At 40.2% G+C, this 23,999-nt stretch overlaps 4 protein-coding genes across 4 annotated transcripts; 1 reads left to right on the top strand and 3 right to left on the bottom strand.

Moving 5' to 3' along the window:
- Positions 1–9,713: 9,713 nt before the first annotated feature.
- On the bottom strand, positions 9,714–10,538 carry LOC122626660. Its single transcript, XM_043807001.1, has 2 exons — positions 9,892–10,538; positions 9,714–9,833 (listed from the first exon to the last, which is right to left on the bottom strand). The coding sequence occupies exons 1-2, from the start codon at positions 10,474–10,476 to the stop codon at positions 9,735–9,737; spliced, it is 684 nt and encodes a 227-aa protein (XP_043662936.1). The 5' UTR covers positions 10,477–10,538; the 3' UTR covers positions 9,714–9,734.
- Positions 10,539–12,409: 1,871 nt separating this feature from the next.
- Positions 12,410–13,569, bottom strand: LOC122611882. Its single transcript, XM_043785259.1, has 3 exons — positions 13,104–13,569; positions 12,510–12,962; positions 12,410–12,429 (listed from the first exon to the last, which is right to left on the bottom strand). Exons 1-3 carry the CDS (start codon positions 13,567–13,569, stop codon positions 12,410–12,412), a joined length of 939 nt encoding a protein of 312 aa, XP_043641194.1.
- Positions 13,570–21,692: 8,123 nt separating this feature from the next.
- LOC122611879 lies at positions 21,693–22,176 on the bottom strand. The gene has a single exon (XM_043785255.1). The coding sequence runs from the start codon at positions 22,053–22,055 to the stop codon at positions 21,693–21,695; it is 363 nt and encodes a 120-aa protein (XP_043641190.1). The 5' UTR covers positions 22,056–22,176.
- A 419-nt stretch (positions 22,177–22,595) lies between these two features.
- On the top strand, positions 22,596–23,327 carry LOC122626720 (protein spalt-accessory). Its single transcript, XM_043807088.1, has 3 exons — positions 22,596–22,724; positions 22,785–23,054; positions 23,157–23,327. The coding sequence occupies exons 1-3, from the start codon at positions 22,713–22,715 to the stop codon at positions 23,325–23,327; spliced, it is 453 nt and encodes a 150-aa protein (XP_043663023.1). The 5' UTR covers positions 22,596–22,712.
- The last annotated feature ends 672 nt before the right edge of the window (positions 23,328–23,999 follow it).

Raw genomic sequence — 23,999 nt, 5'->3', positions numbered from 1 at the left:
ATCAGTGCAATCTGTCGTGTATATATCTATATATATATATACATATATATGATATATCCCAGTGGACAGCTCACAAGATGCCATTGTGATCGCAAGTATGTCAATATTGTCACGCCATCCGCACCCCACTGAACTCAGCCAGTTGCAGTGGCATTTCCATTTCTGACCGACAGCCGTCAATCAATTTGTTAGCTGCTGTTTGATTTTTTCCACGTCCTTTTTTCGTTTACCGCTTTTGTGACCTGTCATTAAACAAATGACGGCTCATTTCCAAATTTGAACCGAGTAATTTTGCTTAATTTGTAATATTTTTTTAACCGAGTAATTTTGCTTAATTTGTAATATTTTTTGCGTACGCTTGGTATTTTAAATAGGCATTTAACATAGGTAAAGTGAAGTCATAACAATATTTGGCACACTCTTTGAGTTTCTACCGACTTTTGATTGATATTTAGGTACGCACTTTAAGGACGTTCTAAAAAAGGGATGGAATAATGGCCAAATCAAAGGTGTGAGCTTGTTTAGTTAAGAAATTCTACACTAATGCTACACATAGAACAATAAAGTTAGCAATAGCAAGTTTACTGACGAACATGAAATTAAGTGATGTCAAGGTTTCTTAGTAGAAATCATTTATAATTATTTTAAATAAAATATTTGACGATGGACATGTGCAAGGTTATGAGTTGAAATTCAAATCAGCTTTTTTATTTAAGAATATTTTAATATTTTTCCCATTTTAAGCCTTTTTTCCAATGCTTCTTTATTTTAATCAGTGGATTTTGCCTGCTGCCTATGCAACGCATCGCGATTTGATGCCGCCGACCACACAGAAACGCCAACTCAACTGGGCGGCTGAATGAGAGCTGCAGTTGCCTTTGCCAGCTGACCCTCTACTCCCTTCCCCCCTTTGCATGCAGCGGGACAGTGGGGGGGTTGGCAGTATTTGATTTGGCCAATTTATGGCACGTTCCGCCGCCCGCCGCCGCTGCAGAGAATTTGGAGCGGGCGCAGCGCAGTGCAGCGCATGACCATAAAGCGGCGGCGGTCGGCGGCAAGCTGCAAGCGGCAAGCGGCAAGAATGCCGCTGATGACCAAAACGGCGGACAGAGTCGCTCAGAAATTATTGCAATCACAGACGTTGCACAGTGGTTTGAGATATAGACTAATTATACATAGGTATGTAATACTATGTATAATAGTAATGTATGTATAATAATGTATACTATATAATATAATATGATATAAGATAATATGTAAAATACCACAAGGATATACAACCTTATTTAAATATACCTTTCACAATTTTTGAGACATACTTTCTAAGAAAATATAAACACCCAATATTGGTTGACAAATGTGGTTTAGTATAATATCACTATTTAAGCTTCAAGAGATGACTGTTTCAATGGAAGAAGAATTTAATATATTATTTAGGCTTCAACAGATGACTGTTTCAAAGGAAGAGGAATGGAATATATTAAAGCTGATGGCCATAAATCATGAATATTATGGGAGCAACCGATATGCCCCACTGTGCGTTGCAGTTGCAGTTGCAGCTGGTGCCGCCTGTGCCCGGCGCATGTCAACATGGGTTTCATAAATGGCAGCGGACAGCGTTTTGTCAACGCGTTATGTTCTGGCTGGTTGTTGTTGCTGTTTTGCTGTTTTTTGCTGTTTTTTGCTGTTTTTTATTTTTACTGATTTCGCCGCTTATGCCTTTATGTGTCGCCTCGGTATTCAGTTCAATTTTTTGCCAATTTTTTTGGTTGCATTTGCTGTGTGGTTTTCCTTTTTTTGTGCACTCTTTCTGCTTATTTATTTAATCTCTGTTTTTGCTTTATTGCACCGCATTTGGCAACTGGTTATGAAGTCTCATTTTCGTATTTCTCTTAATTAAAAACTGCACTAATTTTTAATTAGGCTTTTTTTCAGGCCTTATTCGATGCAGCGCAGTTCGGTTCGTTTGGTCGCGTTTCGAATTTTGAGTCGCTCGCTCGATTTGTGCACTCACTTATTAATTAATAATTTATTTTGGCTTGATTGCCAGTTGATTTATGTAATATGGACTCGATTGCGAAATGAAACCGAAAAGGAATCAATTAAAAATCGATTCGGTTGGTTAATGTGGATGCGGATAAGTCAGCGGAAGTAGGCATATATCACTTTAAAATATAATATCAATTTATAAAGAATTTCCCTGATATATTTATGTGTTGCCTTATTCAAACACTGCATTTTCATAGCCTCGAACACAAAGCAAATAAACTTTGGCATCATCAATTTGGTTCCGTTGCTCATTGGCTACATTTATTAAGTTGAAACTTGAGATGTACAAGCATTTGTACATTATTGCATTGTACTTGTACCTTTCGAAGGCAGGAGGCGAAAAATTAATGGGCCTGCGATGGAGCACAACGCTTATAACGATTTCGACCCAAATTTATCAAGCGATTTTCCAGCGAGAAAATGAAAAGTCGTCTGCCATCCACCGAAGTTGCGCCCCCAAAATGCTAAGCAAAATGAAAAATAAAGTTTGTGTATACGAGTATACATATATAAAGCACGAGCAATCAAACAATGATGATGCGCAAGAATTCACATTTTCAAAATGGATGGATGGGGATGAATTATATGGAAATATATCCTGCGAAGGTCCTGTCGGATGGCCGATGGAGGGCGGCTTGTCAAAAAGTTTCTGACTCGAGAACTTGAGGCATGTTTGTTATCATTATCATTAGCCCCCTTCGTTTGGGGTGAGGAGGGTCGTGAATTTTTCAGCGTACTCCAAAGGGGGCGGCGAAGTGGGCGTTACCACCACCCAGTTACAGTGGCAGTCGGGTCATGAATTATGGCTGTCAGTTTTTCTTAAGGTGACTGACTTGGAGGACTTGGAGGACTTGAAGGACTTGGAGTGGAGGAGGGCACTTTCATTAGCTTTAATTTGCCGGAAATATTTTCCAGCCCACTCTGGAGCCTTTCCCCCCCACTGTCGGGCTAATCTTTTTGGCATTTCTTTTATTTTTTTTAATTTTTTCTCCATTTTTCCTGACTCGACCCTTGGGGTCGGCGGTTCTGCTTTGCGTTTTTCATTTGAACGCCCCGGGAGCTGTTTTTAATTCGGTTTACAGATTATTAGCTGCTCATCGCTTAATGCAAATTCGATTAAGGAATTTCAGCTAGGTGTTGTAGTGTTGAGCCCAATACCTCGTGCATTGGCTTACTTTGGCCTCTGAAGTTTAATTATGTATTGGAGCTGGCACTTTTTATTTGTTTCTGAGTGACTTTTTTGGTTTATGTAATTTCATTTTAATTTTTCGTACGGCATTGTCATTTTAATGCTCCCCCATTGCCTTCCTTGTGATTTACGGGTAGCGATAGTCGCCATCATATTTTCCTTTACGAGACAAATGAGCCCTTTGGCCGTCCACCTTCTGCACTGAGAAATGCATCGTTAGGTGAATTGAAAGGGAAAATCGTTCAAGGTCGTTTAATCAAGAACTAGCAGTTGATACCTACTAATCATGAATGTTGAAAACATTCATTTTATAAATACCCCACTTATACATATCCACCCATTGCCACTTCAATGTAAGGTATTTTCCGCAGTGTAGCTACCATCTCGGCCACAATTTGTGGCACGCGTGTGTCGAGCTGTGATTCCTGGAACAACAAGTCCAACTGTCGTCGAACGTGTTCAGTTGCGGAGTGGGAATGGAAATGGGATTTGGTACGGGTATATGAGTATGGGTATGGGTATGGAGTGGCAATGGGAATGGGAATGGGATCGAGCCCCGCTTATGACATGTTCATTGAGTTCGCTCCATATATGCCAGGGCCTCCAGCTCCAACTCCAGCTCCATTCACGCTGTCGCTGTGCGACATAAAATTTTCATAATTTTATCGCTTTTCCTGTAAATGCCGCACTCACGCATTTCCCGGGCGCACGTTTCTGTCGCCACTTGATTATGAGAAATAACAATAAAAATGTTGAAAGGTTGCCCCCCGTTTATGACTTGAATGCATAAATTTACAACCGCCCCTTGACCCCGCCCACTTAGACACGAAACCCCAAAAGCGGTTGAACTGCGATAAAACCCCCGAAGGCAAGGTGGAAATCGGAGCGTTTACATATTTATTATTCACATGAATAATATATGTAGGCAAGCATATCATATTCAATGCGCACTCATCGCCAGCAAAGCTTTCAATTTATGCGCAGAAATTGCGTTGCGGTTTCTCCAAGATAGGCAAATGAAGTAGTTGGCTTTAAAAAGCATAAAGTTTAAGTACGTTTTCAGAGGCCCATTTTCTGGGTTGATAAACCAAAGACGATATATGTATGTACATTGCTTTTAATTAGCTATGTTATATCCAAGAGATGGGCCAAGTAATTGCAACATTTGTTTCGAAAATTGTTTTAAATAAATCCATTGCTTGAATATCATTCATTTTGGTTAAATATAAAAAAAATGTTGTAAGCTGAGAAGTGTAGGTAAAAATTGTAGTTTATAAACGCATCCCATCTCATAAAACTGGACTTTCATTTCAAAAAGCAAACTTTTTTGATGCTTAAATATGTTTTTGAAGCAGTTCCCGAAAAACAAACACAAAAGTTGAAGGCAGGCTGAAAATTGCCCCAGGTCCTTGCTGTTAACACACTTACCGGGGTGACTGTGTCCATGAATCACTTTTTAAGTGAGTGTCGCACACGTTGCCCGTTCCCATTTCCAGATTTCTAGATTCCCCTTCCAAGGATAAGGGATGGTGTCAAAAGGACAAGTGCCAGGACAGCGAGGACAGACCGTTATGAAAATTCAATTTTGTGTCGAATTTATTAAAAGCAGCTTAAAAATGCTAAGCGCATTGAAAAGTAGACATTTGGGAATTGCAGCAAGTGTAGATTTGGGGCGGTTTCCGCTTCCATTCCCGCTCGTCATGTTTTGGCCGCAGGCCAAATGTCCTAATGGAATAATTTCAGACCTTAAGCTAATCAAATGATAGGTCGATTCGAGAGGTCCGCAAAAAACTGTTCATAAGCCAAATGTGTATATGTATATCCCAGATGGCTTTAAAAATTGCATCTAATGACGGGCATTATGAAAACTCAATCATCTGAGCCACATTTCCTCTGACTTCGGTAGTTCTACTTTATTTGCTAGTTCTACTGAATTTTAAAATATATAAAAGTACAATAATCAAGTTACTACTATTAGATATAGTTTTCACTGTACTAATGAAGTAAGCAAACTATCAGTTAGTTTACTAATAGTTAACTGAGAGCCAAAAACACCTAATCTCATAGAGAAGGTGTCTCCCTCAAGACCCAAAAGTCATCTTCTCGCACCTTATCTAATCTCTGGCGTCGAATGCCTTTCCCCTTTTCACAACGCCCTTAAGCCGGAACTTTGCTCACTTTTTGTACATTTTAATGCGCACTCACATATTTTCCCATTTTATGCAAATGTGCCAGCCCAAATGGCAAACTGCCCCCGGGTCCAGACCAACCACGCCCACACCCACACCCAACGCCCCTTCTCCATTCGAAAAGGACGAAAGGAAGGTTGGTTGGCCAACCCTCAGTTATCCGGAACACTTTGCTGATTATTAAAAGCATACTTCTGGGCGGCGATGGAGATGATGAGGCGGTGGCTAAAGGACAAGTGCATAATTTTCCAATTGCTTTGTTTTATGTGCGACTTATGGGGTGTCGTTCCGTCCGGCTGTCTCTGTGGCTGTGCCCTTTTATTTCCGGACCCGGAGTTCGCTCCTTTATTGCCGTACAATGTAAACAACAGCATCGCCACAAGAGATCTCGAAAGCGTTTCAAAATTGCATTATTTTAATTTAATATGCAAAAAGGGGGAATGTTGAAGCTGTCCTTTTGACATATTTTCATTTTCATTTCTCGCTTACCATAATTCCCCTTTTCATTGTGGAGATTTTAGAGCCCATTCCGGAAGGTGTGGAAATGGAAGTGCGCAGCTTTGAACGCAGCCAGCAGGTTGACTTACGCACCACCCATCCAAAATCCGAGGTGGTGGTGGTGGTTTTTTTGGATTTTGAAATTCGGATTTGTCGCACATTCAACCCCTCTGCGCTTATGATTATGATATTATTTCGAAATTATCCGCTTAGTTTCACGGAGTGGAAGCGGGCCATATGTGCGGCCGTTGTGCCGGAAAATGGAATCATCTCACTGTTAATAATGATGACATATGATTTCCATTGTCAAATTTGTTAAGTGAATTGGGCGGCTTTGTCATCTTTTTTATTGAGTCAAGAGTCGAGTCAAGTCAAGTCAGTTATGGGTGTTATCTGTGAGCGGGTAACCGGTTGCGTTAAATTTGTTGGCACATCATTAGTCAGGGCGATGTCAAAGAAGGTGGCAGGACTGGAAGGACTCCAACACACGAACATGACAAGGATGTCCTGTGTCTGTTGCCGCATCTGTTTTGATATTTTAGTGCTGTAATTTTGAAAGGGCTGGAAGGGTTAGCACATCATACGGACCATTGACAATGTTTTGGGTTACACAAAGTGGGCGCAGATTTTGATTTACGATTGGCGAACTTAATGCCTGTCATTAGCTAAACGTAAATTCCCGTTCGGTTGAGTAAACGAAACTAATTGGATATTCTTTATTAAAATAAGTGGATGCACCCTGCACCGTATGCAAAGATACAAGACTTTGAGTTGCCCCAAAGTATGTTCAAGTAAATTGCAATTGCCACTAACTCACCATGCTGAGATTTGTATAGCATACTTTTCATCCAAACACCAAATGTGATAAGGAAATCTTAATCACAATACTGGTCTACTTATCAAAAGCGCTTTTAAATAAGTTGGTTTCATATTAATAATCAGTATTGAGTTGTAATAAAAGTCTGAGAAAAGTAAGTTTCTCTAAACCAATAGAGAAACAGACATAAAAAATGAGAGTGAAAACCAAAGTCCATCGTCACTCTGTAATCCTTAGTAAAATATGTCCACTACCGCCGTTGCCAGCTGGCCGTAACTTTTCATTAAAATTCATAAAACTTTAGTTGCTTATTGGGTATGGATCACGTTCGGGCCATCAATCACATGACTGGCGGGACACGAGCGAAATTTTTAATGGTCGCCAATCAAAGTCGGTCTAAAATTACGCCAGAAAGTGACACAAAATCCTCGCCACGGGTGGCTAGTCCTCCCACATCCTTCCACATCCTCCCACATCCTCGACCACCTACTTCCACCCGCAATCCGGTTGTTGGCCGTTGGCTGTTGGCAATTTCCACCTGCTGTGCGGCAAATTGTTCCTTTCGCCTTATTGAAAAAACGCAAAATCCACGGGGTGAGTGCCTGAGAAGGGATTACGTTCGCCTCGCAGGGGGCTGCAAAGTTATTCGAGGCAAATTAATAAATGGACTGAGCACGAAGAAATTGGCGTGGGTGGTGGTAAAAAAAAAGAAGGTGAGACGACGGCAACCGCTTGACAATGGACATTTACAAATTTCGTGTGATTTGTTCCCGACATCGCCACTTCCGTGATGTCTTGTCGGGGTTTTGGAGCCCTTCTCCTCCTTGGCTGCTTGGTCGCTGGGATTATAAAAATAAAAACTGCCTTTTGCCATATGCCATTTAAATGATAAAAGGATTTCGCCCCACCCTTCAGTCCAAAAAAGAAAAATACACAACAGCGAGGCTAAGGCTGACCGCCCCCAAATGGACACGCACACGTGGTCAATTGCGTTGGGGTCAACCCTTTCGCACCAGCGCCATCATTCTGCTGTCCAGCCTTCTCTCCAGCTCCAGCTACAGCTACAGCTCCAGTTCCACCTACAGCTCCAGCTCCAGTCCATCCCCCATCTTTGGCTGCGAAGACACTGAAAAAAAAGAGATAACCTTTGTAAGTGCTAACTTTCTTACTTTCACAAAGGTAACCAGATAATATTTCTATTAGTTAATATACATATTTGAAATACATACAATTTTCTTATTGCACATACAGTTTTTGTTCCAGTGTAGGGCTCCTGCTTCGGCTCAGAGTGTCAGCACATTTTTCAAAGGCGCATATAAAATGGCAGTCATACATTATGGCCATATCTGGTCGGGCCAGTACGGCGGCAGACCAAGCCGTTGTCAGAGGATTGCGCTGGGGGATGGGGGGATGGTCAGTGGGCGGGGAATGGGCGGGGGATGGGGGTCGGAATGGGGTTCGTGCGATGGCGCAGCAGTTATCCCTGCTTTCTGTGTGTGTGTAATGCCTTGCTGCAGATTATGCATTAAGCGCTTATTTAGCATTTTTCTTACATACTCGTAATGTCGCTACCACTTTGCAATGTTGCGAGCCCAATGTCCCATCCCCAATGTCCAGCTGGAATGCCGTGTTGTGGGCAAGGATGGCGTATGGAATGGGTTTCTATGTATATATAAAACCATAAAAAGTGGAAAATGTTGTGTGTCCTCTAATCTGTTTATGCTTATGTTGCTGTTGCTGTACATCAACCCTTGGTTGACAAAAAGGGGGGTGATCAACGATTCACCTTAATTGCCTCTCCCTTTGGCGAGGGCACAAGTTCTTTCAACAAAGTATAAGTAGTTAGCTATATTAATTTGGCAATGTTTTTAGTTTTTTCCAAAAATATATAATTAACCAAGTGTGTTTTATGCTACACAATGATATAAATTTACAAAATTGTTTTGTGTTACCAATAATAATACTAGATCTTTTTAGGCAGACAGTTTGAATGCTTGTCTCTGTTTCGACTTGATGCTAAATGTAATTTCCCATTCAATTGTGCTCATGGGGCAAATGGATTCGAAAGCGCACAGAACGCAGGAAGGAATAATTGCTTTTTTGCTAATTAATTTGTTATTTTGACTTGCTCCTCATCTGCCCATTGGCAATGAATGTCCCTTCTATTTTCCGACTGTCCAACTGTCTAACTGTCCGACTCTCTGACTGCCTCATTTCTTTCTGCCTGTCCGATCCGAGCTTATTTCGCTATTAGCGAGGAGCCCTTGTAGGCGGAATGGATAATTAAATAAGGCGAACGGCGAACGGAGTTGAGGGAGATGCGGCGCCTTAATGAAAATTGCATTTTAATTTCATAAGCAAGGACTCTGGAAAATCGCCCCAATTAAATGAACAGCCCAAGGACCGAAACCTTCATAATTTCCACATCTAGGCCAAATGAACGTTGCGGCTTAAAATAATTACCCAATTGGCTTTAAGTGGACACACGAGCATTTCATAGTTGGGCCAACGCCCAGCCACCCACCCATCCGAAAAAAAAAAGGAAACTCAGTTGGAGGGAAAAATGGTTGCTTGAAAGTGTCCGTTTTTTATTTGATTTCCTTGCCTTTTTTCAGTTTTTTTTTGCCTTTGGTTAGCTGTCGCTCACGTAGGCAGTGTCCATGTAATTAAATTAAAATGGAAAATTTACTCGTACTGCGGATTAAATTAATTTTCATTTGCATTTGCATAAGTTCGTCCCCGCTGCTGCTTCTCCAGTTTTTCCCCATTCGGTTTTCCACTGTCCCTCGTCCACTCATTAATTCCTTCATTATGCCATTTATTGCCGAGTTTGCTAGAAATGTGCCTAAGTTTTTATTTTCCCGCCATGTTCATTAACAGAACTCGGAGCTGGCGTCTAAGTACTACGACGTATAGTACATACACATACAACAAATAAGATAAGATTATAAAATAAAAAGTACATGTCTAATTATTATTCATATATATATCGTTAGTCATGGGGTCTCGTTTCATAATATATCCACAAGTCCTCATCTTTCTGCAATCTGTTAATGGACAGGCTCAAAAACTCTTCATCAATGAAAGCATTCTGCAAAAAAGTAGGTAGTTTCATCAATTACGTAAACATAGCTCACAACTTTTCTTACCGGTTCAAGGAAAACTAGACTAACAAAGCAGCTTAACCTCAGCGGACTCTGAACCTTTGGATCTCTGGCTAACTTCAGTGCTTGGATTGCTCGCTCCACAAAATCGCAGCTGATTAACTGCACACGAGCATTGAAATGCAAGTCAATGGATTGAAGATTGTGACATTCTTGCAAAGACGCCACAAGATGATCATATATATCCGTGAATTGCGGATACGACTTGACTTTCAAGCATTCAAGATTTGTGAGACTACGCACATGGGAAAAACTAATGGCATGCCGAAATCCGCATCTAAGTTTTCTTAATGATACGATTTGCGTTATACTTTTGACCTCTTCTATGTCTAGATATCTGTAGGTTATGACCAGCTCCTGGAGAGCATGTATGTATCCCTCTGGCATAGGATCAAATATAGCTTTTAAGGAGTATACTTCACGTGGCAACTCAATCACCAATCTTTGGCGGTCCAAATGATAAGCAACTGCCTTGGATCCTTTAAAATATGATGGCATAAGTTCTTGGAAAATGTGATCTGGTATTCGCGTCATTAAAGTTTTCTCCTCATGCTCTACTGTACTCAACATAGGAGCACTTCGGCACCCAATTATAAGGGTTGTCAATTCAGATAGTTTCAAAAGACCTTTGATGTCTTGTAAGTCAGAAAATCTGTAATAAAGCTTTTCCAATGACTCCATTTTTGAAATTTCATCGGCTTCCTTTCGCTCAATTGGCGCACCTTTAATGAGCAGTTTTTTTAGACCGGGTCCGTTTGCCAAAATCAAAAATTGTAAAAATCCCAAAAGGTAAGTATCACCTTTATTCTTTGATATAATAATTTCATTAATTAATATTTGTTGCGATCGAATTTCGAATGAAATTATTCCCTGGTTAGGCAATTGGCTTGGAACTGAGAAATTATTTAAAGAGAATTTCCCCAGAAGGCTTTTCAAAACATCTACTTCATTTAAGCCAACAACAAGGCAAGTCAGCTCTGGTAAAGTAGACAGCATTTCAAGGTCCTCGGGAATAGCGAATCCACATTTCAGAGTCCGCAGAGACTTCATTGCTGACACTTCCTTTAACTCAAGTGAGCTGAGTGTTACAACGCTGGACTCCATTTCATCCTTCTCAGTTTCTACGATCACTTCCTGAAGAGCGGCACTTTGTTTTGAGGCTAGATGGCCCAAAAATAATTGCAATGATCTTCCATTATTTTTCCCAACAATTCGAACGGACTTTAAGTCCTTGAGACATGCTAGTGAAGCAATATCTGTGGACACAGTGGAAAAATCCAATGAAAGTACGTCATAAAGTGTTAGCCGACCAGTTGTAGTGTTGAAACTTATTTCTCTTTTCATTACACTGATGGTAAGCTCTTCTTTAATGGAATCAAAAATGTCAACCATATTCTCTGGAAATCGGTTACCACCAATTCCGATATAGATTAAATGTCGCAAATGTTCGATGCTTCTTAAGTTGGTAAATGTGCCATAAAATTCTTTTAAAGATCTCAAATTGACTAATTCCTGCGTCTCGTTAAGCTCAAGAGAACCACCGAATATTTCAATTTTCGTCAGATTGTCATTGGTTAAAGATAGAGAGTTAAAAAAATGGCTTAAACTGCCTCGTTTCAGAGTTATGCAAAGGTGTTCCACCCATTTCACACTAGCTATGGGAACCAGCCAGGTATCGTCCTTGTAACTTTCAAAAATACTCATTTGAAGGCCCATATACTTAACTCTGCGATCTGCATATATTATTATGTCATTGGTGGAAAAGCAGATTTTCTTGTTTGAGGACTCTAAAACTTTTAAGATACCACGTGACGTTTCGTGGAAATTTTGGCTTGACGTAATTTTAAGTTCATCAAGGTTTTCAGAAGCGAGGTCAGAAAATTTCTCGATGTCCCGAGGGTCTACAAACCCGCATTTCACTTTTTTCAAAGACTTTATTCGCGACAACTCCTCAGCTTCCAAAGAATCAATTAGTCCTGATGACAAACGGAAAGATTGAAGGCATGACACATCCCTAGACGCCAAAGCCCGGAAGAGAGCCAGTAATGAGCCATTCGGTGGTTTGGTGGTAACGACCAGCTCTTCAAGTTCTATGAGGTTTTGCAGAAGATGGATGTTCGTGGTATCTGAGAAGCCACAAACTAAATTCTTTAGGCCCCTGCTGGTCGACAGTGCTAATGTTTCCTCTGCATTGATCGTCGGTACGATTTGGCTTCTTAACTTCCAGCCCTTTTTAATAAGGATTTCATAATCACTTGTAAAGGGTTTCAGTGTGCCTATCGTCAGACTGGACAATTTAACAAAATCCAGCATTTTGAAGAGTTCAACGAGGGAACCTGGTTCATAAACGCCTTTAATTTCGAGGCTTTTTAAATGTGGAACCGTCAACAAGCCAGCATAATCTGAGGCATTAACATTGTTAAGTACAAGGCCCAGATGCCCCTTTGATCTATAATATATATAGCAGTCTTTGAGGAGAATTTTTTTTTCCCACTTTTCATCTTTAAGAATTCTGCACATATGCTGTGAAATTGTTCTAAAATCATGTTCTGAAAGTACTTCCAAATATTGCAGGTAACACAATTTGGAAATGGGCTCAAAACTTTGGGGGTCCACAAAGCCACATCTTAAGTCCCTTAGTAGTTCGATCTGAGATAAAGCCGTTGTGTCCTCAAAATTTAAAAGAGCATTATCAATGGATAGGATTGTAAATGCCTTGGATTGTCTATTGGCCAGTGCTTGAAAAAGTGGCTTTAAGGTGCCCGGTTCGTGTACTCCAGAAATCTTCAACTGTTCCAGCATGGACATTTTGGCCAGTGGTGCATATTCTGAGGCATCGCAGTCGGGTTTCATTTCAAATTCAAATCGCCTCACTTGACTGCAATATTGTGCAATATTGGCCAAGCGCCCTCCCATCAGATCGTTGCTGAGAACAGTAAGTTTCCTCAAGTTTCGGTTATTGGAGCAGCATCTACAAAACTCTTCAACGTCCACTCTCGCATGTAAAATGAGTTCAATGAGGTTTCCGAATCCCGAAAGGTCATCGATGGTGTACACTGAATAAAGGGAGCACATTAGATTCCAGAATTGTGGGGTACATTTGTTTAGTTCATTCAAGTTTAGAGCTCAATAGATCTTTACCACACTTAGCTGCTCATACTGATAAATAAGTATTATTGTTTGTTCGTTTTACTCACCAGGATTATCGAGCTTTAAAACTTCTATACTCTTCTTTTTCCTAAGCTCATTCATTACAAATGAAAATACCTCCATGTGCTCACTGTAATATTTTTCTGCATGGTATTTCAGCTCAACAGTCTTCAAGTTCTCATTCTCTTGAATAGCAAGATATACGGATCTATAATAGGTTTCCTTTATCTTGGGGGTGAAGCTATTAAGTCGTGTGTAAAGTTCATCGAAGTCGATGTATACGTCACTCGCGAAAGTTAAATAGGGTATAAATAATCGTCTGTACAAGACTTTATCCCACATATAAAACAGAACTTGAAACTGTTTGCAGCTCCTGATAAAATTTATGAAATCACGGTACTTAATTTCTTCCAGTGTTTCATGCGGGTTTATTTGTTCACAATTTTTTTTTATTTGTTTAAGTAACTCATAGAAACCATAGTGGTTTAAGTCCAGGATCGTCTTATGTCCCATTTTTTCTACTTTTTCAGTGTTTTCCATAAAATATTTTTTCTTATTTATTTATTGTTATTTATTTGATTGTTATTTATTTAAAAATCGGCAAAAGATCGACACTCGGTCGGAACTTCTTTATGACTGAAGAGAAAAGAGGCAAGAAAAGCTTTTAAGTCAAAACATTCTGAAAGTCATCGTCGGGCTATCAGCTGATAAAAAAAGTTCTCTCTCTCTTTACAGAGAATATTCATCGCTCTTTGTATACAAATACTGGATTTTTTTTTTTTTGTTAAGAAAATATTCTGTAGGTGTAGGTGTACTGTAAATTTGTTTTTTTTCTAACGGCCACAAACCTCCAAAAAAATGTCAATTTAAAATTCGCACTTCCGCTAGCTGAGTAAGGGGTATCTGATAGTCGGGTAACACGACTTAGCTTTCTCTTTGTTTTATTTGTATTATGCGGTTAATAAACACGTATTCAAGTGTTATTAAAGCTTATTCTCTCTCACCCGCAATGCAAAGCAAAGAGAAATCTCATCAACGACATTATCTGTATTTGTTGAGTTTTTGTATTATTAATTCCTGTAAAATAACCAATAATACACCATTTTCTTTGATAGATAATATTTAATATTATCTATCTATCTATATAGCAAATCTCTTCGAGCTTCAGTACACCTTAACGATATGAAATCTCTCTAGTATGAAAAACATACACCTGCCGCCTGGCAACTTTGGTTGGAAACTGAGTGCTGGCAAATTCGAGTTTATGATGTCCTGGTTAGGCAGGCGTAGATAAACATTCCTTTCACTGTGGGATCCACAGGGCTGGAAATTTATGTTGTGCACAATGTTCAAATTCCAAATTAAAATCCTTCAACGAAAATTATTACATTTCATTTAAACCGAGCACCGAGCAAGTTAGGGCGCATCATAATTAATTCCCATGCCAACCCAGAACTAAAGTGACGGAGAGGATCCCAGTCAAAGTGAATATGTGTGAGCGGTGGGATGTCATATAAATTCCATAATACCATGTAATTAAATTTGAGTCAAACTAAAGCACGTAAACCTCCCCATAATTGAGCGTCATCACATTTGAGTGCCTGGCAGCTGTAAAGCACTGGAAATGAAATCATTTAAACAGTTTTGTACCATACGATTACGAGCATTCTACAATGAACTTATCTGATATCTAATATAAAAACAAGAGAGAACGCTATAGTCGAGTTCCCCGACTATCTGATACCCGTTACTCAGCAATTCGAAGTGCGAAGGAGGGTCTTCAGCACATACAGTTTTGGCGTTTTGGGCGTTAGAGTGGCGTGGCAAAACTTTTTAGCAATCGTTAGAATTTACCAGACTAATACAAAATAAAAAAAAAAACTAACATTTTCAAAAGTGAGACGTTGCAGTTTGGCGGTTTGTGGGTTAGAGTGGCGTGCAACATGATGAAACTTGCGCTGCGTTATTCCTGAGTCTGTATGCTTATCTCACTTTCTAGCTTTTTAGTTCTGAGATTCGACGTTCATACGACGGACAGACGACGGACAGACGACAGACGACGACAGACAATGCAAATGACTCGCTACTGATCCTGATCAGAATATATATTTATATGTCGAACGCTTCTTCTGCTGTTAATACTTTTCAACGAATTAGTATACCCTTTTACTCTACGAGTAACGGGTATAATATGGTAAGAGTTGCATATAAAATTTGTAAGTATACAAAATAGTTCTTAGATTTCAGATTGAATTATTTTTATTTCCATGTTATTACCATATGAAGTCATAAACAAAGTGTGCAATTAAGCCGCTCGAGTGACAGGACCTTACCACTTCCTGTGCCCCCTTTCCCCGAAGAACTCTCTAATTTTTTCAGTTGGGCTTATTTTTAACATTTTATTGCTTATAATTTACGGGGCAGCCAGTGTGGGGAAAATTCCCTCAAGTCAAAGTCGCGGACACGACATGGCGGCCAAGTGGCAACCTTTGTCCACTGACAGCACTGACCCTCCGTTGACCCCCCATTAACCCCCCTTGGACCCCTCAGATTGAGGGGATGGCCGGCAGCTCATTACAAAATGTTGGCGTCGGCTGTCAGCTACACATGAAAATTGCACAACTTTTGCCTTATTACTGGCAGGACCAGCCAGACCCACGAAATCCTTCCTCTTGCTTGGCATTCGGCTTGGTAACCATTCTTTTTTTTACCAGTTTCCTCATTCTGCCCTTGCTGAGGGTATAATGATTTTAGTTAGAAGTTTGCAACGCAGTGAATTACATATTTGAGACTATAATACTTATATATATGATTTTTCATCATCAAAAGGAGAGTCAAATAAAACTTTCCAAAGGTCCTATTTTTTTGCAAGTAATAAGTAAATTGCCAAACAAGTGAATATGTAATTACTGCAAGGGTATTTAAGCTTCGTCTTCTCGAAGATTTCTTGTTTTATTTTAATTTTGTGCCTTGCTCTCTCACTTTTCCTTTGGTTCCGCTGCCTCGTGCTTTTTATTCTAATTAAATTTTTCTACCCAAAAGGGAGGTGGAAACGAGCTGGGTTTTGGCGGCCCAACAAGGCGAATTTATTCTTCTGTAAAAACAAGAAAAATTACGCAAAATAAATAAATTTACATAAGCTTGGCATGTGCAAAGTGGAAAAAAGCGAAGCAAGTATTTGTACATAACAATAAATAAAATTGCATTTTCATTTGGGTTGGACCCGACTTCGGGTTGGTTTCTAGGTCTAGGTTTCGTAGCGTTACGTTTTCCAATTTCTCAAAGAAAGCCAACTGGAATTAAAACAAACAAGAAATAGGGCTACATGGTGGTATCGTTTGGTATTTGCCAGTTACTCGAAAGTATTTAAAAAGAACTTTTTACTTTAAGAGGGAAACGCTCATAGAAAGCAAATCTAAAGCAAGCTCATAGCAATCTGAAACTAAACTCAGAGGAAATTCTAAGCAAAACATAAGTGAACCCAAAATAAAGACATTGCAAATTCGAAAGAAACCCAAAGTTAACCCAAAACAAATCCAAAGCAAACCCAAAGCAAACCCAAAGCAAGCCCAAAGCAAACCCAAAGCAAACCCAAAGCAAACCCAAAGCAAACCCAAAGCAAACACAAATTATATCAAAAGCAACGGGTATCGTTTAGTCGAAACAATTTCATTTTTTTCACTTGTTTTATAGATTGCCTTTCTGGACAGGCTTTATCCTTAGCCATAATTTTGCGAGTTTCCTGACTCCTGGCTGTTGATCTAGTTTGAGCAAAATAACATTGTAATAAACTGATTGGTAAACTCTTAGTATAAATATTGGAGTTTTTAGTAAATGGCAAAGATTTTAATTATTATAATATTGAGAGCGCTTCTTTTATTAAGTTCAATATCTTAGAATATTTTTACCAGGCTATAAAAAAGTTGCTGAACGCATGGATACTTTGATGGGGGACTTTGGCTATAACATCAAACTTGTTTCACTTGCCAGCTGCCTCCGACTTTCGCCTGCCCTGCCGCTATTTTAATAACGTGCATGCTGCGCATTTGGGATAACATCTGAATTTATGTAACGACACAAGGCACAAACAAAGATGGCAGCCAGACAGGCGGAACGTGAAAAGCGGAGCGGAAAAGCGGGAAAGCGGGAGAGAGGGACAGCAACGATTTTCCGGCGCGCGGCAAGAGATGGAGCGAGAAGGGGGAGCAGGGTCTGGAAGAAAACTCAAATGAAAACTGATGCGGATTAGTATTTAAAATAATGTCCTGCAGGGATATAACTTGTGCCCACCCCTCCAGCCTCCAGCCTCAAGCTTGAAGCCTTGGGCCTTATTCCGTTTGCTTTGCTGCTTTTATTTTTTCTCACTTGATTTTTTATTCTTTTGTATCCTTATACTTTTCTGCCATTTTAATTCCTTCGCAGCGATTTTTTCTTTCGGAGAATGTTTCATAAAATTTATATTTGCAGATAAGTGTGCTTTCGGATGGGATGGCAGGGAAAACGGACGTTTTTATTACGGGACAATTTACATATTTCTCTTGTTAAAATTCCTCAACATTCCCCGTCCAACTGGGTCCTTCGTGTCATATGAATTTTCCCCATTTTCTTGTTCCTGAATTAATGTTAATTTTTATTACACTTACTGTATCGTTCGTGCACCACGAACCGATCCCCCATTTCATTTACATTCAAGTTTGTTTGTCTAAACGAATTGAGAAAAAAAAGAAAAGAAAGAAAACACAAAAAAAAATAGCTAAGAGGGTAAACACCAATGGCGGCGTCCAGATGAAAATGTTAATAATAAAACAACAAAATCCGAATGAATGCGTTGCAAATCGAAAAATAATAAAAATCGAATCGCTCCTTTATTCACGATTTTCAGTCCTGTCTGCAGGACATCAAGTCCCCCACTCAGTCGATGCCTCATTACGTATTCCCTGAACAAATTCTATTAATTATCGTTATGTCCTTCTGATGGGTGACTGCAATAGCTGGGGAAGTCCTGCTGTTTGTCCGCTCGTCTCTTAATAAAGGTAAACCGGGGGGGATTTTAATTTCTTTCAATAAAGAATGCTTTGCTCCCCTGAAAAATGGTAATCAATGTGTTTAGAACAAATTATTTGTAAATGTAAGCATTTTTCTTGTACATCCCCAGTTGGGCTACGTTATCCATTTAACAATCGAAAATCTGAAAATAGTTTTCTGTGCATTTCCCATGTGATATTCAGCTACTAAATTATTCCTAATTCAATTTGCAATGGCCAAATAAAATCAGAGGCAGCCAACTAAAGAAATGGGACATCGAGCACTCGCACTGGAATATGCAGAGATGAGCAATTTGTTGTTCTGAAGCTGCTGGCGCCCGTCATGGAAAATTCTAAATGTTTCAATCAACTATTCGCAATATTAAATATTAACGTAAAACTCGAGTGGAGTTGTCTCGGACTGACCCTTTCGATGCCGTGCCCAAAAGGTCATCATGTGTCTGCAAACACACTTACATCGCATGGACACTAGAACGTACACAAAGCAAAATATTTGTTTTCTTATTATTAGATTCCATTATTATTTCTTAGAGTTGAACGAACATTGTATTTTAAGGGAGTTTTGGTAAGGAATAGTTCTTAGTTTTAAAGTGAGATCCTTGAAAATAGTAGTATTTTTATCAGTGCACAGAAGCTGGCAAAGTAATTTTGGACATTTTTCATCATAAACAGCAATGACTATGCTTGCAGTTGGAGGACTCCAACCCCTTCTGGGAATTTCTTCCTTGGCCGGGCTTTGATTTCGAATTGGATTTGAATTCGGAATTTTTGGCTTTCAAGGACCGCCGTAGGTTGAATTGGAAATGGCAATGGAGTCCGAGTTGGTCAAGTTGGTCAACGCATAAATATTTCTCTTTGTTCAGCCATCGCACTGGAGCCAAAAAAGAGCATTACGTGAGTGTGCGAGTGAGTGTGTGTACCTGTGCACCACACATCCTTGCCTGTCTGCACTCATCGCATCCCATCCCTCCTGTCTGCCAAACCCCCTTCGCACCCGCCCCCTACCCCCCAGCAGCAGCACAAATAAACAAGCAGAAGGTCCTGGAGTGGTGATGGGCAGCTGGGAAGGATGGCCAGATATGAGCAACGGTCGAATGGTCAAGTCAAAGTTATTGTCATGTCATGTAAGTGCCAGCCACCCGACGTTCACACCCCTTTCTGGATCCTGGCTCGGTCAGATTTTCCAATTTCATCTTCATCTTCATACAGTACAAGTATGCCATTTTGTTTTCCCTTTGCAGCACACAGTGGGCACCAAAAGTGTTTTTCACATCCCCTTATTGAAATACATATGTTGTTCATAGGCCGACATTATAAACGGCTTGAACATATTCGTTTGTAAACTAACTAAAACATCGGTGAAATTTTCTGATTAAATGTGAAAAGATGTAAATTACGCATAACTTTACGCATTTTTCTGATGGAAAAGCGTTCGGCGTTTTAAAAATTGAAGAGAGTAAATGATAAAAAACCTGACCCACGTGCGCTGAAGTTAAATGTACACACACACCTGCCAAAAAAAAAGCACTATTGGAAATTCATCGAAACTTTTCATAAGTCTCGAGAGCACAGGGGAAGGATCGTGTTCGAGAAAAGGTTTTCCCCGTGGGTGGGGTGAAATGTAAATATCGGTGGTAATGGCCGCCGCCCTGGGAGGCGGAAAAATCAACTGACCAGTAACTTGGGAGCCAACTTTGATGGCATCTTGCGAAAGTTGAAAGTGACTTAAGTGAAATTTCCACCTCAGGCGGCTCAGCCGGACGACCTCGTCCCCTTTTCCTTGGATTTTCGAGGGGTCACGCCATGAACATGAGTTAAAATTAAATTGATTTTCCTCGGACATTGTTCGGACCTGTTCTGAACATCGGCGTGCTTTTCTATTTTGGCCCTTCATGGTCTTTTGTCAACCCTATGGATTTTGAATAGATTTTTTTTGTCGCATCCCTCTGAAAACTTGAGCTGGGCGAACTGCTTCAAGTCGCCTATGTCGCATATTAAATTGGTGGGCAAATAGTTGTGCTAGCCTGTATTTTATTGACTCACTTTTCCAACTCAGCCAAGAGTGTCTGGCATCTGTCGAAATTTGTAGCCAGCAAAATATTAAGTTGAGAGCTGCTCCCTTTTTCCCCTGCAATCTACCAATTCCGCATTACCATTCCTTTTCCACTCGACTTAAGCGACAATTTCATTTCAATTAAATTATAATTATATCTTCAGTTTGGCCCCATCAAGTTTGAGTCAAACAAAAAGTACAATTTTCATTTTCACCTTTGCGAGCGACGAGGCGGCGGGCGTTGATAATTTCCCAAAATTGTTTGACACTTCAAAGTCATTATGAAGATAGCAATCACCAACCTCACCCCTCAACTTTTGCTCCTTTCTCCAAGGGTCCTGGCATTTCTTCACGGCGTTCACTCCTTCCCACGCCCAAAGCCCAGCAATCCTTCAGCTACATCCTGCCCCTCGTCCTCCTGCCACTTCACTCAATCCTAAGATGGGAAGTGCCACGTCTGTCTACATGCCTACATACCCGCAGCGCTTTTTGATGTAATTTTGGCATAAGCCAAAAAATGTTGCCTTTCTCGAGATGTCTTTGTCTCCACAGCCGGCGAGCGGTTTTCCGAATGCGACACGCTCTGACAAATTCATCTGGGGAAAATGAGGAAAAAGGCTGAAAATTAAATTTGGAATTAAAATTTTTCGCCCCTGGGCACATAACTTTATGCCGCTGGATTTGCTTTCCGGCCAAAAGGGTTTCGTTGCTTGAGGATGAATCCTTGAGGCAAACGAAGGCATGATAATAGCTAAGCAGATACTCAGATACTAGGAAATTAAGACGATTTAGTTGTTTCATTTTACAGGGTATGACTAGGCTACCGATAAAAGAGGAAGATTAATAACATTAGAAAACGTAATTAGGTAATTAAATATTCCTTTCACCATTTTAGAATCTTACCATGTTGCTTATATTAATTGATGCTCTTAATATTCGAGCTTACTTCTAATCTCAAAAGCATTTGAATCTGTAGTATTTTTGGCGGCGATATATTATCAATGAACAACTCTTCTAAGAATAAACCTATAGGTTATTTTTTGGCAACCACATACAATGCCACTCTAGATTGTAAATAACATTTTATCAGCTGGGCCAATTTTGTTTTGCTTAAAACAACAAAAGACAAAGCAGTTAGTTGTGTGCCTACTTTCGTGCTTGCCTTTACTTTCAAACGGAATTATTCTTTAAAATTATCATTGATAGAGAAAAAATGATCATTGATAGAGAACAAAGAACCAGACCTAATATATGTTTGTATAATTTACTTATAAACCTATATACATCAATGAATGAGTTCTCTGCGTCAACAAATTAAATTCAAAACTTGTTTTTACAAATTGCTTTTGATGCAAAAGCCGTCATGAGTACGCTACAAAAAAAAAATATTCGCAATTAAACATTTGCTCACTAAGTTGCATATAGAAGAAAATTAAATTTTTGAATATGTAGCTATAAATATTCTTATCGGCATATGTACATTAGACGTATAAACATATACGTATTTCTTTTTGAATATGAACAGAATCAAAAGCAACTTATACTATTCTATTATATTCTTTTAGATCTTTGCTAAATAAGTCTGAGACTTGATCAGATGCCCTGTCGCCGATTTTCTGGAGGAGGACACCACCCACATGGAGGTCCGCCGCCCCCTCGCCATCATCACCACCATCGTGGCGGACATGGACCACCCCACCATCGGCCCCATGGACATGGATGTCACTTTTGGGAGGGACATGGACCACCACCACCTCCTCCACCACCTCCCCATTGTCCACCACCGGGAGGATGTCCGTATGGTGGTCACTATTGGCAGGGACATCCTCCTCCGCCACCTCCTCCAACTCCGCCGCCTCCGTTACCTTCACCACATCACCCGCAACCATCAGGATCTCCATCTCGAGGGTGTCCGCATTGTGGTTGCCCAGGAGGAGGCGGTCCACCTCAGAGTGGATCGCCCGGTACCGAAAGACCTCACAAAGATACCGATGACGAACTCACACCTGATGAACCTGGAAAGAATAAATACGAAATCATTGATCTTTAGTATCCATCATTTTTGTACATCAGTTTTTGTATAATTGTATTTGAATAATGATTTTATATCAACCGGATTCTCCCCGATCGAAAAGTCGAGTAATATTTGACATGTGATTGTGTTATTAACAACTTTTTGGAGATTATATGCTTTTATATAGAAACATTTAGTTGCCTGATTTCAAACTCATTTATATATTTTCATTTATTTCATTTATTTCAATACTAAACTTTGTACTAGAAATTAGTATTCAATTTCTGGTGTTTTCTGTTTTTCCATTTCCCATCTTCCAAAGAACTGGTTTATTCTATTTTCCCTCTTAGCCAGATGTTGTCCCTGTTTTTCCTCTACAGGTAGAGACTGACAACACATTATTCCCTTACTCTTATATCTATTAACCCATTTAAATCGCTCAGCCAGGTAGAATACCTTTCGGCTACCTACTTGAAATCACCGATCGGTGGTATAAAAATCAAACATTTTGGAAAACTGCCTCAGTACTGAAATCTCTGCCACGATGAAACCACTGGTGCGCATTCCGCTAAGAAATCCTTAATTAGGAGTCTAACTTGATATTATAAAATTACAGATTGCTCTGTTTGCGCTGGTGACCGCTGTTGTGGCTCAGAATGGCTTCGGCCAAGGTGGACAAGGATCATTTGGAGGACAAGGAGTACTTGGAGGATCAGGATACGGAGGACTCAGTGGACAAGCAGGCTTTGGCGGTCAAATAGGATTCAACGGTCAAGGTGGAGTTGGTGGCCAGCTGGGAATTGCTCAGGGAGGAGTACACCCGGGTCAAGGAGGATTCGCTGCTCAAGGCGTACCAAATCAGTACCAGCCTGGTTACGGAAGTCCAGTAGGATCTGGTGGAGTTGGTGGCCAGCTGGGAATTGCTCAGGGAGGAGTACGCCCGGGTCAAGGAGGATTTGCTGCTCAAGGCGTACCAAATCAGTATCAGCCTGCTCCCGGAAGTCCTGTGGGATCTGGCCATTTCCATGGAGGTAATCCCAGTGAGTCTGGCTATCCTCACGGAAACCATCATGAATATCCGCAACATCATGGCGAGCATCACCGAGAACATCATGAGCACCACGGACACCACGAGCATCACGGTCACCATAGGCACTAGTCCTCAGTTTACTTTTCTAAATATCTCATACTCATGATAAACAAAAAAAAACAAGAATCTAATAATATAGTTTTTCACAGTAAATTCTCATCAAAAAAGCATGCAATTATTTCCCCAAAAAGTCTGAAATCTATGTTGTATCTATACCATTAATATAATATTGTCGAATGTGCAGATTTGATTTGTAAAAGTGATTTCTTATGTAAGACCCCCTTGAGATCTACCAAACAACGTGACTTCTTCAATTTCAGTATCTAAAACGAACAAAAACTGAGTCTCAATAAAAAAGTAAATAAGGAAACGGAACCCTTTACTCTGTCCATTTTGGTTGAGGCATCTATAAATTATTTTGCAGATAGCATACAAGTATATACCCCACATCCACATCCACATCCCAGCTCAACTTTTGCAATCGGAGAAAAGGATGCCGTCGACCGCTCCCCAGCGACATTTTCTGACCAACGCAGCTGACAGAATTGAAAAATAAGCGACGTCCGACTAAAAGGGGGTGGGGCAGGGGCGGTAGATGGGGTGGGGCTCAGGTGGGGGGGGTTGAAGGTGAAAAATAAAAAATGGCGTCCAGTCGAGTGCTCAACCTCAAGATTTATAACGATGGACAAAAAAAATAGAGGCGAGGGTGGGAAAAAAGAGCACACGTTAAAATAATGCAAA

Source organism: Drosophila teissieri, chromosome 2L, assembly GCF_016746235.2.
Source record: "Drosophila teissieri strain GT53w chromosome 2L, Prin_Dtei_1.1, whole genome shotgun sequence".
Lineage (NCBI taxonomy): Eukaryota > Metazoa > Arthropoda > Insecta > Diptera > Drosophilidae > Drosophila > Drosophila teissieri.
Note: the sequence above shows the minus strand (reverse complement) of the source record. Positions and strands in the feature narration are given on the sequence as shown.

Bases quoted from the DNA above. Each gene is read 5' to 3' on its own strand.
- LOC122626720 (XM_043807088.1), top strand. The intron at 23,055-23,156 runs GTAGGATCTGGT...AATCAGTATCAG, and splicing joins AGCCTGGTTACGGAAGTCCA to CCTGCTCCCGGAAGTCCTGT.
- LOC122626660 (XM_043807001.1), bottom strand. From the start codon at position 10,476: ATGTTGAGTACAGTAGAGCATGAGGAGAAAACTTTAATGACGCGAATA. The intron at 9,834-9,891 runs GTAAGAAAAGTT...ACTTTTTTGCAG, and splicing joins GTCTAGTTTTCCTTGAACCG to AATGCTTTCATTGATGAAGA.
- LOC122611879 (XM_043785255.1), bottom strand. From the start codon at position 22,055: ATGGAGATCCTGATGGTTGCGGGTGATGTGGTGAAGGTAACGGAGGCG.
- LOC122611882 (XM_043785259.1), bottom strand. From the start codon at position 13,569: ATGGGACATAAGACGATCCTGGACTTAAACCACTATGGTTTCTATGAG. The intron at 12,963-13,103 runs GTGAGTAAAACG...CCCTTTATTCAG, and splicing joins TTTAAAGCTCGATAATCCTG to TGTACACCATCGATGACCTT. The intron at 12,430-12,509 runs GTTTTGAGCCCA...ACAATTTCACAG, and splicing joins TGGCTTTGTGGACCCCCAAA to CATATGTGCAGAATTCTTAA.